The 15,301-nt window shown below is 43.5% G+C and overlaps 1 protein-coding gene across 5 annotated transcripts in view; it reads left to right on the top strand.

Moving 5' to 3' along the window:
• WDR93 (WD repeat domain 93) overlaps nucleotides 1-15,301 on the top strand; it is a 44,128-nt gene that overhangs the window by 2,046 nt on the left and 26,781 nt on the right. For all 5 annotated transcript variants that reach the window (XM_066592792.1, XM_066592790.1, XM_066592789.1 and 2 more), the window contains exons 2-8: nucleotides 154-500; nucleotides 4,023-4,218; nucleotides 5,342-5,406; nucleotides 5,495-5,573; nucleotides 9,943-10,058; nucleotides 11,889-11,973; nucleotides 13,546-13,729. In XM_066592792.1, the coding sequence (XP_066448889.1) occupies nucleotides 234-500; nucleotides 4,023-4,218; nucleotides 5,342-5,406; nucleotides 5,495-5,573; nucleotides 9,943-10,058; nucleotides 11,889-11,973; nucleotides 13,546-13,729 (992 nt within the window). In that variant the 5' untranslated portion in view covers nucleotides 154-233. The remainder of the gene's footprint in view (nucleotides 1-153; nucleotides 501-4,022; nucleotides 4,219-5,341; nucleotides 5,407-5,494; nucleotides 5,574-9,942; nucleotides 10,059-11,888; nucleotides 11,974-13,545; nucleotides 13,730-15,301) is intronic.

The following is a 15,301-nucleotide window of genomic DNA, read 5'->3' as shown; positions in this document are numbered from 1 at the left end:
GCCGCATTTGTATGTGGCTTCTGAGCTACTGATTGACTAACACGGCCATATGGTGTAAATGTACAATACTATACCACTGCTTGAATAAGTGATACGTTACTGTGCTAATAGTTAAATTTATTCAAATATTTCCTTCTCTCATTTATTCTTTAGGTGCTTTGTCAACATCTTTAAGGACAACAGAAAAGGAGTCAGTTACAAGTTTCTTGCTTTCACTTACTGGATCTTGCACCATGCCTGTGTATATCAGGAAAGGACCTTTAGAAATACCTCCAGGATCTGAGAAAGACTGGACCAGCGAAGAACAAGAGGAAGATTATTTTCTGAGGGATCCAGCCCAGTCACGGGACTGTCTACCTCAGCCGTACAGGATGCTTGCCAAAGTAGTGGAGCTTGTAATTGATCAGGTGATGGAGGTGATCAGCATACGGCAGCAAAGCCGAGAAGCAGAGAAACTCAAGGAAAAAATTAATGTCCTGCACCCAACTGCTGACATCCATGTAAGGACTGCTCACACCGGTGGGACACGTACCAAAATGTTGATGGACAACCTGTTTCTGCAGGGTCACGGTTTTCTATCATATGTGTGCTTTGTTTCCCTAGTACAATATTTTCTAATATGGAGAGAGTTGTGATTGGCCTGAGCAAGCACATTGTATGTTCTGTACCTTATGGGATAAGATACATTGGATACAGTATACAGTTAAATACTATCTTCTGACAGTAAGGGCTCCTGTCCACGGGCGTATGCGTAAAACGCTACGGGTCTGCCCACTGCATTTTACCCATTTTAAAACCATACGCGGTCTCTGCTGGCAGAGATCGCGTATGGCACTGCATATGGCCACATATCACACACACGGACATGCGCAGTGTGACTCTTGTTTTTTTTTTTTTTTTAATTTCCCACTCTGTTTCAGAGTGGGGAAGTGTATGAAACCGCTGCCCATATGCAATGTATTGTATATGGACAGCGTACCATACACAGCCCATACAAATGTATAGGGCTCCCGCTGCGTGCGTACACAGAGAAATAGAACATGCTGCGATTTATTTCTCTTGTGTATCGATATGCAGTGTCTACATATCGGTGTGCATACATCAATGCAACGCACGCACGACACACGGTGAACACATGGTTGTGGACATGAGCCCTAAAATGCAGCCTGTTGCGGTTTTCTTCCTTGTCAAAAACTGTACCCAGATGTATAACTTCTTTCTATTATAGTTGTCTATTTCTTTTTTGCAGTTTAAGTCAATTGTAGCTAAATGAATCCAACATGTTTGCATTAATATCTTGCAGCAAGCAATTAAAGTATATGCCTTAAACGAAACCTGTCACCACTTATGAGCGTCATAAACTAAGTTATGGTGCTCATAGGGCAGGTCGCAAGGAATTCGGGAATATGCTTTTTATACTCTGCCAGCTTCCATTTTCCGCACTGACATCTCTGGAAGTTATCACGCAGACGGTCCAGCTGACTTATCTCTACAACCTGTGCACGCTCATTCCCATTGTTCTGTATGGGAGTGCACATGGTCAGCCTGCAGAGATGAGTCTTCTACACTGTCCCCCCCCGCCAACTTCCACTGGTGAGAAGCTGGGTAAATATGAGAAGTGCATCCCCAAACTCCTTGGAATCTGCCCTATTAGCACCATAACTTAGGCCCAATGTCCACGTGTGGCTGTTAATTATAAAATCCGTGCAGGAGATCCGCACCTCTTGCCACCCATAGAAATGCATTAGCATCCACATGCCAAGTAAAAGCATGTGGATGTGATTATTTTAATTTTTTTTCCCCCTCGGCATGCGGGTCGCACGCACAGGAAGGAATGGCAGCATGCTCCATTTTCCTGTGGGTCCCGCAGCGACAGCTTCTATTGAAGTCAATGAAAGCCATCCCCGCCGCGGCACACCCGCAGCTGTCACTGTGGAGGTGCCGCCGATCCGTAGGAAAGCAGGGTATTCAAAAACGTGAGCACTGCGCATGCGCGTCGCCCGACACTCCCGGGCACATGCGCCGTGCTGAAAAAAAGAAGATTCGGCCAGCTCTGCGCTGGACCTGGAGAGGTAAGAAACATTCTTTTCCTCTCCATGGCCACAGGCATGCACGGATACCGCTGCAGGATTCGGCAGTGGTATCCGTGTGTGCAAGTGGACATAAAGCCTTAGTTTGTGGTGCTTATAGGTGATGACAGGTAGGCCCCCTGCACACGTGCAGAAATTCCACGGCAGGATTTCCCGCAGAATTTGCCCCCGTGCACGCTGCCATAGGATTGCATTAGATAATGCAATCCTATGCGGACAGCCGCGATTTGAGTGTGTGAAACTCGTGCGGTAAACAAATCGCTGCATGTCCTATTTCTGTGTAAGCCTCGCAGAGGCCTGCACAGAAACGTCATGGCTGACGCATCAGCTCTGCTCTGCGCATGTGCTGGCAGCCGGCACATAGCAGAGCAGAGGAGCCGGCAGAGCGGGTGAGCCGCAGTGGTCCCTGCAGGCGCACGGCTCACATCCCGCTGCAAGAATTCACGCAGCAGGATCCGACCTGGCCGCCTGCAGGAGGCTGTACTCTAATTGGCAAAATCATGGCTTGAACTCAGTCTTGCACTGGCGTACTATTCAATAATAATGATAATACAAATCCTTCTTTATATAGCGTCATCATATTCCGCAGTGTTTACAAGACAGGGTAACAGAAACAAAACCACGGTTACATAGTAATCAATGCAACTGGAAATTCAAGCTAAAATTGTCAGCTGACCTGATACAAATACTGTTTGGAGAGACCACCAATTACAAAATAGTGGATGTGTAGGTTAAAGGATTACATATTGGGAGTAAATTGGGGTTCAATGGGCTTTCTACTTTGGACAGTCATTAGTTGTTATAGGGGTCCCTTGACAATAAGCAGATGACAAATTTTCCCCCTGCTGGGATCCCGGGAGTGAGCTGTAATCGGTGGGGAATCCTGGTAGTGTTATATTTCCCTGCAGCGTCACAACATTGCACAGTGACCACTTAAAGGGAACCTGCCATGTTGTATGAGCCCCATAAACTGAGTTTATGGGCTCAGAGTGACTGAGATCATGGGGTGTTTTTATACTTACGGACCTCCTCGTTACCTCACTGTCAGCCCTGGAAATGGGGGCTTGGTCTGTGCATTGGACTAATCTTTGCCATCAGTGTGTGTGCACCCTCATAGAGAACACTGACTGAGCTCTGGTTTCCAGGGCTGACAGCGGGCAAATGGAGAGGCCGGTAAGTATAAAAAAAAAAAAAACCCTCTCGACCCCAGCGCCCTGTCCTATTAGCCCATGAACTTAGTGTATGGTGCTTATACAGCGTGACAACTAAGTCAAAGGGCTTTTATGTACTGCAGGACAAGATGCGTGCTCCAGAGAAAGAGGCGCTCTCTGTAACTACTCTCCCCTTAGGCTAAGCAATAAGGATCCTGACCTGAGGACCCCCTTCTACTAATTCAGAGATCCCTAATGTGGTATATGAAAGTTATCTTAACTGGAAACCCCCTTTAACTGCAGCCACTGCTGGTTTTTCAGGTTTTGATTGGAGTCAGGCTTTAGCTTTAGGCTGAAACAAGATTATATTGTTCTTTCTCATGCAACCAGCATATAAATAATTTGTCATAAGACTATTGTATAGTAATTAGAGATGAGCAAGCATACTCGCTAAGGCAAACTACTCGAGCGAGTAGTGCCTTATTCGAGTACCTGCCCGCTCGTCTCTGAAGATTCGGCTGCCGGCGCGGGTGACAGGTGAGTTGCGGGAGTGAGCGGAGGGGAGAGAGGGAGAGAGAGATCTCCCCGCTCTCCCGTGGCGCTCCTCGCCCCCCGCCGGCAGCCGAATCTTTAGAGATGAGCGGGCAGGTACTCGCATAAGGCACTACTCGCTTGAGTAGTTTGCCTTAGTGAGTATGCTCGCTCATCTCTAATAGTAATCATTCAGATGTCTTTTTCTTCATTAACTAATTAATCTTGTATTCTGTTTCTGCATTACCAGGTTTCCAAAAGAGTTAATTGTATGACCATTGGGGAATCCTACTTATTTGTTGGTCTTTCCGAGGGAATGGCAGTATACGGTCTAACTGATCGGGATTGGATTTGTGGCTGGGAAGCCCAAAAAGTAGAAGTTTGCAGCCTCAGTGTGTGTCGGGTGCAAAATCACGTCTACTTCCTTAGCACAGTGGATGACATGGGTAAAGTATTTCAATTGACAGTGTCCTCATTATTCACTGAAAGTCAATAATGCAACAAGTGATAGACTGTGTGGCAGGCTCAATCGCCATAAACCCTAGTAGAATGCAGAGAGCCAGGTTATGATATGGAGGAGCTACTTGTTCTGTGCAATTCAATTTGCATATTACCCAGAGGACCATGAATGGCTTTTTAAGTCTCCTCACTCAAGTCTAGGTGCTCTCCTTAAGGAGAAAAGATAGCGTTTCTGACCCGCATCCAAGGCCTCTCACTAGCAAAACCAGACTCCTACTGTACACTGATGAAAGGCAAATACCCTGAAACCGCTGTCTGTGCATGGAGTCTGGCTTTGCTTTTAATTCCCAGTCATTGTTACAAGGCTTGTATAAAGAGTCTAACTTTGGCTCAAAGGAATGCTGCCTTCCAATAGGTGGCACTGTGAAGGTATTATTCCATCTCCCTTATTTGCATCTAATGTGCAGTCACTTTACTTAACCCAGTCCAGATTGGGGAGGAGTGAGTGCTAACAAATATAGTGTGCATATATGAACTGATACCGAGGAAGCCAGCCACAAATAGGTGCACCACACCATACAAAATTGCAACCCCTACTAGCAAAGCAGAGGATTGCCCTGTATCTCCACAGTGGGTCACACTGGCTGACATCTTGGGCCCCCCCCAAAATCTATAGCACAATGCATGCCAAAAAATACTGATAAATGCGGGTGTTAGTTTTGCATTTTGGCCGAAACACATAAGCTGAAGGGCCACGGCAAGGCCACCACGGGGGCCGTCAGAACCTACGCTATCTCACTGTTGACTACATTAGGTGATATTTGTTAGCAGTCACTGCTTCCCAATCAGGGCTGAATTGAGTGAAGTTACTGCACATTAGTCTGCACAGAACAAGTAGCTCCTCCATATCATAACTGGTCTCTCTGTATTCTAGGCTTCATGCCGATAGACTGCAGGGAGGCTTAATCAGGTGTTGCATTATTGGCTTCTTTTTCAGTGAATGTCTTTGTTTTTTCCCTCCCCTCAGTGACATCATGTACATAATCCCATTCATGTAGATGAAGGACGTGTGCTGATATTACTTCATATACTGTTCTGCTCTATCTCTAGGTATTGCACGTCTCTTCTACTTTTCGGATGAAAACCTCAGTTACCTGAAAGCCTTCAATGAGCCGGTAGGAGCTGCTTCCCCTTTAAGCAATGCCGGTGCATGTAGTGGGGAAATCATGTGCCACAATTGTAAGTGTAATGCTTTCTTCATAGGAAGATGTTAGTAAAAGGACCAACTGCCTAATATTTCAGCTGTCCCAAAGAGGTGATTATGCTGGCATCCTTTTGGAAGGTGGGTACAATGTACAGTCTTTCTTGATATTTTGTGCCCCTGCCCTGTATCCTACAATTTTTGCATATTTGTCACAAGAATAGCTTCTGATGTGTAAACTCTATGCAATATTAGTCGAAGGGAACCTATAACATGTATAAGGCCAGATTCACATGACCATATTTCTGGACACAATACGCAGTGAATAGAACCCCTTGATTTCAATGGGTTCATTCATAAGTGCGTATTTTGCATGCACAATTCCATCGCACAAAAAAAATCTAACATGTTCTATTTTCTTGTGCATTTGCACAGGGAAATATAACAAATGGAACTAATTACCCTAATTGGTTATTTCAATGGCTGGGACTGTGGATGCGTGTCTTTTTGCTCACGCAAATGTGCACGATTTGCGTGCGTAAAACGTACAGTAAAGAATGCAGAGGCGCGCATAAAAAACGCAATGCCTGATGCACAAATACGCCATTGGCCATTTCAATGGCTGGGACCGTGATTGCATGTTTTATTCACTCGCACAAATGAGCTCGAAAGAATACAGGAAAACCGCAGAGGGGAGTGAAAAAACGCAATGCCCAAAGTGTAAATGCACATATGCCCGTGTGAAGCCTAAAAGTATTTGAATTATTGCTGCATTCATATAAAGGACCACTAGGTGCCTGACTATAGTCCATAACGTGGGGGGCATCACATCCACTTTGGCTTCCTCCAGGCACAGTGTCCCCTTCATCGGTGCACTCTGATATTCCAGCTTAGTTTCAACACAACCGCATTCATTTGTCCGGGTAGAGCTGTGATACCAGATATCAGACACTAAGGAGGGTCTGTATCTGGTAACTGCAGAAAGGGCCTTGCTGTCACATCGGTCCTCAACCAATTTCATAATTCTAAGATAACTTATTGATTTGCTATCAATAAGATATTCGACCACCTTTACCAGCTTGGCCCTAAAGCTGGCTGTAGGTATGAGATGGTATGTGACCGGTGTTCTTCTGTAGTTCACTAATGAAGGATCACCCACTTATTTAGTGTCTTTACTGAAATCATTCAGCCATAAGGTTTCTCAGGTGTTTGGCCAGCATAGAGAGAACGTATCATCAGAAAATGACCTGCTGATGAAATAAAAAATGTTTAACAAAAAAACTAAATTTTTTTTCAATTTTCCATGTCACTACCTATATTTAAAAAAAAAATAAATAAAAAAACTGAAATCATGTCGTTTTCACTCAGATCGCTAAGCCTCATTACAGGCTGATACTTTCTGTTCTGTAGAAAGCTTTTCAGTAGTCATCTCATTAGCATCACAGGCAGGATTACTATGAAGGGTGAATAGTAAAGGTGGAGCTAAAACCCGATTGGTGATATACCAAAAGATCTGGAATTGTGGAGATAAGTGTTTAAACTGGTAGAGGTGCTGCCTGTCAGATGACTCTCCACTTAAATGGGCGTAATGTACAGGGAGAAAGAGCTAAAAGAACTGGTGGATAGGTGCAACACTCTAGATCTAGTAGAAATAGGAGGTCATGGATAGAGTAGTGAAGAACTTCTCTTTTTATTGAACAACGTGCAAAGCCAGCATATGAAAACGCATTTCGGGGTCACTCCCCTTTGTCAGTTTGCTGGTTAAAACATGCAAACAATTGCAGACCTTGGGGTAACGAAATTCCAAGAGCTTGAGGGAATCCAAAAAATTCTGTACAGAGCAGGGAAGCTTCTTCGGTCTCGGCCCCCCGCTCTCTACAGGATTTCTGGGATTCCCATAAACTCTTGGAACTTTGTTACCCCAAGGTCTGTATGTTTTGTCTAATTTTTTTGTATGTTTTAACCAGCCAAAGTGACGAAGGGGCGTGACCTCGAAACACGTTTTTATATGCTGGCTTTGCACTATGAAAGGTGACACACATATATATAAATAAAACACGGGATCCCCTTTTCACAATAGGCGATGGTCACAGCTCACCTCTTCCCATTCCTTGCACAAAGACCTCTGCACAGTTCACAAAGTATGCCTGCAACACTCTCCCAGAAAAGTCAATGAGTCATTTCCAGGCTACAGGTTCCTATTGTTCTTGTAGCCTGGAAATGACTTTAATTGCTGTTCAACACCATGCTGGCAAAATGACCGCCCCCATCACCATGTGCAGAAAATACAATTAAAAAATGTGCAAGCACAAAGTAAAAACAGATTAAAGAATGAATATTTATCAGTATCTGATTTTAATCATTAATAAGGATGAGCGAGTATACTCGCTAAGGCACTACTCGTCCGAGTAATGTGCCTTAGACGAGTATCTCCCTGCTCGTCCATAAAGATTTGGGGACCGCCGCGGCTGACAGGTGAGTCGCGGGAGAGAGCTCTCCCCTCCGTTCCCCCCTGCTCTCCCCCGCAGCTCCCCGCTCCGCAGCGGCCCCTGAATCTTTAAGGAGGAGCAGGGAGATACTCGTCTAAGGCACATTACTCGGACGAGTAGTGCCTTAGCGAGTATACTCGCTCATCCTTAATCATTAACCCTTTAAGGACGCAGCCATTTTTTTCCATTTTTGTTTTTTTTCCTCCCCCTTTGTTAAATAAGAGTTGATTTTTTTTTTCAATCAACATAGATACCTGAGGGCTTTTTTTTGTGGGATGAGTTGCATTTTTCAATAGTGCTATATAATATACTGAAAAACTTTTAAAAAATTCTAAGTGGAGTGAAATGGAAAAAAAACAATCTTTGGGTGTGTCTTGTTGTTACAGCGTACATACTGTAACAAAAATGACCTTATAACTATATTCTATGGGTCAGTAGGATTACTATGATACCAAATTTATATTGTTTTGTTTTGCTGTACTACTTGTATTTTTTTCCAAAGTTATTTAATTCTTTTCTGCTGCCAGCTTCTGACAGCCATTACTTTTTTATTTTTCCATAGACATAGTTATGCGAGGCCTCATTTTTTGGGGGATGTTCCGTAGTTTCTAATGGTACCATTTTACAGTACATAGGACTTTCTGATCACTTTTTAAAAATTTATTTTCTTGAAGACAGGGTGACCAAATAAGCGCAATTCTGTCGTTTTCTTTTTTTCTGATGACGTTCACCATGCGGGATAAATAATGCGTTACTTTGATAGATCAGATTCTTTTATTATAAGTATGGCAAAAGGGAGAGGGGTTCAACTTTTATTACTTTTTCTTAATTATTAAATAAAACCCAAAAAAAACGTAGGGGACAAGAACTTATGATAGTTTGGTCGCTCCTGCAATATGATGTAATACCATAGCATTACATTATACTGCCATGGCAGACATTGGGCCTTTCAGAAGGCCCCTGGTTATCATGGCAACCACACAGCAATCCGCAATCTTATCATTGTTGGGGGGCATTTAAATACAGTCGTTAGAATTGACGGCAGCATTCAAAGGGTTAACGGCTCCAATGATTAACGCTGCTTATTGGAGCTGTTGTGGCCCCGTAAGAAACAGCCGGCACCCACATTGTATGGAGCGTGATCAACCCGTGATCCCCCTCCATACATACGCCGAACCTGCAGGACATAACTGTACATTCTGTAGTGTGAGGGCTCCTGCACACTTGCGTCTTTCTTCCACCCTTTTCTTTATGTGATATCACTGCGTTTGACTGTTGGATTGCCACAGCCTCGGTGCTCCAGTAGACTATGCAGCGCCTCTCTTGTTTGTGTAGCTTTGCCTGGTACTGCAGCTCAACCCTAGTACCAATATAATTGCTCAGGTCCTTTAAAAGTGACTTTTGCTTTTTACTTTCCGCAAACTGGTTGATTAATGGCCATAGAACTCTAGCACATGTTGTTAGATCCAATTATACCTTATAACATTAAAATACTCTATATATGAATACTGCACAACTCCAGTCCTCAGGGACCACCAACAGGTCATGTTTTCAGGATATCCTATAGGAAGAACACCTGAGGCACCGACAATAATTACATCACCTGTGTAACACTGAGGAAGACCTGGAAACATGACCTGTTGGACTTCCTTGAGGACTGGGAGTTCTGCACCCCTGCTGTAGAGTAATTTCAGTTTCTTAAATGACTTTTCTGGGACTTAACCACGGATGAGCTATCCTCAGCATAGATCATCAATAATTGATTCTCGGGAGTCTGCTGCTTAGGATGCCTGCCGATCAGCTGTTTGACGGGCCAGCTGTCAGTGTGAACAGACCCGGAAGCGGAAAACTCTATTCACAGTATAAAGGCCCGGTTGGGCGGTTTATTGTGACAGATCTATTTTCCATCCATATCTGTACATTTGAATGCTTTTACTTTAAATATTAGTACAAAAATAATTAGAATATAGAATTTTTAACGATTTAGATTGCACTGTATGATAGAATGATGCTTACCTTAGGTGCTGGAGATCGTTGTCTGGAGGTATATAAGCTGCCTAAGGAAATATGGTTAAAGGAGTTGGAATCTTCCCAAGCTACTTTACCCCAACCAAACACCTCATCATCAGATGTCCAGGTGAGTGCATTTATAGAAGTAGGATAAACTTTTTAGAACCACACATATTGTTAGATATGTTACTAAACCCTAAAATTTTCAGTCTTAAATGGAACCTGTCACATTGGAAATGCGATACAATCTGCAGGAGCTGAGCAGATCGACATGAAGTTTATGCAGTATAACTTCTGTTTTATTCATGTATATCTCTGCCCATTCTGAGCTTATAGGTCCAGTGGGAGGGGCTATAAGTGACAACTGTATATATTACATACAGAAATAGCTGTCAGTCACTGACAGGACCGCCCACTGGACCTCTGGGCTCATAATGAGCAAAGATAAATGAATAATATACTAGTTATACTGAATCTTTTCCCACAAAAGTGTATATCCATCTGTTCAGCTCCTCCTGCTCTGTAACGTGATGCCTGCAGTATGGAATGCATTTTCAATGCGAGACAAACTGAGGGCTCACTTACATGGGTGCATGTGTGCTGCTTATTACGAGCGGCCCAATAGAAACCAATGGGTTTTTAGCACTGCATGTCATGCATAGGAAAAATACTATGTAGCTTGCTGGGCCAGTCAGTTTACAGACTGCTTCATCTGTACCCTGTACTGAATGCACCATGTCTGAACATGACCTTAAAGGGGTTGTCCCGCGAAAGCAAGTGGGGTTATACACTTCTGTATGGCCATATTAATGCACTTTGTAATGTACATCGTGCATTAATTATGAGCCATACAGAAGTTATTCACTTACCTGTTCCGTTGCTAGCGTCCTCATTCAAACAATGGCATATGAGCAATAATCGTTGTGTGTGTAAACGCTGCTATCGTTTACTTTTCAGCTGTGTGATTAATTTTAAGGTGAGCCTAAAATCCATCCTTCAGCCGCAGAGCAGATAACAGGGACCACAGGCTGTGTTCTGCACAGGAGCGCTAATTACATCATACTCAGCTGACAGCCTATAGGAGAACAATGGAGCTGATTGCAGAGCTCAGACCACTTGCTGTGTTCTGCAAGCAGCCCCTGGAGGCTCATTTACATGCAAATGAAGCTGATAAAATGCTAATGGACATTAGTGTCTATTAGCACATTATGCAAAATGATCACTAAAACTGTCAATTTTTCAATAGTCTGAAAGATTGTCTTTACGTGTAAAGATAGAGCCATAACGCTTTTAATTTTACTGGGGAAATAGCTGTCTGAAATTTTTTTTTTGCAGGATGAGCAAAATTAAAACCCCTTAAAAATTGCGCATTTACAGTTTTTTTTCATTACACTCCACTTAAATATTTTTTTTCCAATTCACTATGTGCTACATTAAATAGTACCATTGGAAATAAAACTTGTCCTGCAAAAAAGCATTCACAGGGTTATGTCCACTAAATAAAAAAAATAGTTATAGCACAGTGCCTTTTCTTGAGTAATCTTGCATCACTGCCGCCCGCTATAAAATCGTGCTATGTTTTTTTTAATCGTGAAAGTCAATAGGAGTTTCTAATGTTAAATCGCATTGTATGAAAATTGCAAGTTCGTGCAATACAATAAACAAGGGGGCTCCATAGGGAAACATGGGAGATAGAAAATAGCACATCGCAGAAACAGAGCATGCCACTATTTTTTTTCTTCCTCTCGCAACATTGCATCAGTAAAAAACCCCGCTAATGTGAAGGAAACCATTGATTAGCATGGGCTTCACAAACATGCGCTTCGTAGCGCAGTCGCATCGCCTGAGAGTCGCACAATTTTGGAGCCCGTGTGAGAGTGGCCTTACTAGTTTGTCATTGGCCTTTCAGTGTAGCTTCTATTCACTATGACAAGCAGCATTTTCTTCTCTATTACAGTCGGCTACTATGCCTGTTGTGACTGACCCAAAGATAACACAGCCGGCACTTTTAATGAAGATTAGGCCACCTAAACCACTTACAGGTAACATATGATCTATAATGTGTATATAATCTCTTATTAGTTACATCTACCCTGAGGATGCTTCCTTCAAACATTAGCGCTCTGTTTCATCATGTTTGGTGCCTTGTGTGGCACAGAGGCTTAGGCCAGCAGTATGCAGTCCTAAGCTCTCGCTCACGACCTGAAGGTTGCAGGTTCAATCTCCGCTTGGTTCAGGTAGCCGGCTCAAGGTTTACTCAGCCTTCCATCCTTCCGAGGTCAGTAAAAATGAGTACCCAGCTTGCTGGGGGGTAATAAATAAATTACCCGAAAGCGCTGCAGAATAAGTTGGCGCTATACAAATAACAAGCCCCTCTTCCTTTTCCCCTTTTGCCTGGGATACCTCCACTGTCACTTCACGTGGACATATATATTCCAGTCTTCATACTGTCAGCATTCTCAGATTAGTTATTTGGTTTGTAGTTTGTTACTAAAGAACAGCTGGTGATACTTCAAACTGAACACTGCAAGTGTCAGCTGAAGGGAAGTTCACTTTTAAAACAAACCTAAGTATAAAGCAAGATGATCGATCCTGACCATGATCTCAAAGTCCACAATCACTTTTGCAAGACATGATAAAATCTGTTTCAAGTTACTTATTTGTCAAGTGAATGGCCGTAAGAACAATATAAGACGAGGCAGGCGGGCATCTGACTGCAGATGACTCTAGAAAGCATAATATGCAAGGAGTTGCAACAAAACATTAGTGAACCCTTTGGAATTACCTGGATCTCTGCATTGAGTTCTACTAAAATTAGGTCTGATTGTTATTTAACAATTATAGACCAGCACAATCTAAGGCCACCTGCAGACGTCCGGGTCGGATCCGGCAGCGAGAATTCTCGCCACGGGACCTGACCTGAGCGCCTGCAGAGAGCAGCATGTACTCATCCGCGGCCCCGGCTCTTTCATGTGCCGGCTGCTGGGCCGCCAGCGCATGCATAGACCGGAGCCGGCGGCGGGTGAGTGACGTTTCGCACAGAAATAGAGCATGCCGCGGTTTGTTTGCCGCGCGTTTGTTAACGCAATCCTATGCAGGCTTCCAGCGGCGGAAATCCCGCCTGTCTGCAGGCGGCCTAACTAATAACAGGCAAACAGTTGTACCCTTCAAGTCTTTTATTGAGCACATTGTGTAAGCATGCACAGTGTAGAGAGAAAAAGTAGGTTAACCCTTGAATTTAATAACTCGTAGTTCCTTCTTTAGCAATAATCACCTTCACCAAACATTTTCTGTAGCTGCAAATAAGATTATATAACACTGAAGAGAAATTTTGGTAGATTCCTCTCTGCAAATTTGTTTCAGTTCACTTGTATTCAAAGGATTGTTTCAGTTCATCAATATTTCTGGGATGCCTTGCATGCACAATAATAGTGATTGTACATGGCAATATCTTAAGAGCAAGGGTCTTCAGAGGCACTGGAAGGGATACAGTGACATAGAGTATAATCTTCAGCCACCGTACGTAGCTGTGACAAGTGTCAGTATCCATTCTTTTATTAAACCTTTAAATTGTGGGGTTCGGGACACATTATAATCCCCTTTTTGTCATATAGGAAGCATCTTCAAAAGTGTGCAGGAGGCTGTGCAGAAGAGTGAAGATGGCAGTGTGTTCGGCACTGGCCAGAATCACTTAATCAGTTCTCATCAGTGGGAGCAACAAGATTCCATATTTATGGGAATGTTTGAAAAGCATCTGAGGTTAGACGTGCCAGGCAAACAAGATGAAAGGATGTCAAGGTAAATTTGTGGAGCAACATATAGGGGAATACCTTAATACATGCTCTACATCAGTGTTCGAGGACTGTGGTTCTCAGTCCCCTGCTTGTTACTCCCCTGCCCTCTGTTGATACTCTTGTGTTGAAGTGCCACTATGGATGTCACAGTCTTGATATCATGGTCAAAAACGTAAGGCGATTAATATCAGGTTGAGAAATGTGCTACTGATCTTCTTGCTGTTGGGAATCCGGTATCAATAATGGGCACTAGACTGTATGTCCAGGTATTTATTAGTAACAACACTGACTGTTACTTTGAGTGTGACTGTTCAACTAATACCTACAGTGGATAAAAAAAAGTCTACAAACCCCTGTAGTAGATAGAAAAAGTCTACACACCCCTGTAGTGGATAGAAAGTCTACACCCCCCTGTAGTGGATAGAAAGTCTACACCCCCCTGTAGTGGCCCCGCCATAATAGTCATACATGTCATGTCTTCTATGTGGATGCAATGTGCAAAGTGTCTTATGTCTGTTATGTGTATTGCACAGCTGCAGCATGCAAAAGGTTAATATCTGAAAATGGCTGGGATATGTATGGAAAAAATAACAACTTATGTCCTGTCACGTGGTTTATGTACCCTATAAGTATGAGTGATGGAGAGCAAGGTGTGTTCTTTCAACATCTTCTACGGTTGAGAGTGGAGTGGAGTGCCGGCCACATGGGGGTACCTTCAACCCTCACATGGTGAAGTGATGGAAGAAGAAGAAAGGTATCCTGAGGCCTTCCATGCCAGGAGCCAACTCTGAGGAGAGAAAGGAGTGAGGAGTCCGCCGTGTAGAGTGAGTGTCAGTGGAGTGTTCACTTCACCCCCCCCCCTCCTCCGGAGTGTTCCCTGTCCAGGAGTGAAGCACTGTAGATAATTGAGACTGCAGGCCCGATATCCTGAGTTATCCTCCCTGACCTAGCACTACCAACTTGTCTTTCCTGCACGTGTGAGTAAGCTGTATTGCAACAAGTGTCTTCAGTAAAGTTCCCTGGCCATTGCCCGTTCCCAATGACCTGAGGTTTTCAAGTTTATCATAGTGAGACTCTCTTTATTCATCTGCCGGATAATCTACGGTGAGAAAGGAACGGTGGCGTCACGAGTGACAACTTCACGTCCACGACACTTATAGGTTACCGCTGTCCCAGCGTTGCCTGGAAGAGGCCTAGCGGTGCCTTGGCCGAGGTTCCAGGGAGGGGTCTGAGCTACTGTGAAGGCGGAAATAAATCTGCACTGATTCATCTCTGTCAGAGATGTATTGTGGAAAGGTCTAAAAAAATATAAGAATCTTGGTATCTTTGTAACCGTACCGACCCGCAGAAAAAAATGTGTGTCATTTATGCTGCATGATTAACGCTGTAAAAAAACCAAAACAAAAATCTATGGCAGAATTGATGCGTTTTCTCTCCCTACGATCATAAAAAAAACTAATAAAAGTTTTACAATGTAGTCTATGTAACCAAAAATGGTACCAATAAAAACTACAGTTTGCCACACAAAAAACAAGCCCTCATACGGCCGCGTCGACAGAGAAATAAAAAAGTTATG

This window comes from Eleutherodactylus coqui, chromosome 2 (assembly GCF_035609145.1).
Source record: "Eleutherodactylus coqui strain aEleCoq1 chromosome 2, aEleCoq1.hap1, whole genome shotgun sequence".
In the NCBI taxonomy this organism is placed as follows: Eukaryota; Metazoa; Chordata; class Amphibia; order Anura; family Eleutherodactylidae; genus Eleutherodactylus; species Eleutherodactylus coqui.
This window is presented reverse-complemented; position numbering and strand designations above follow the sequence as displayed.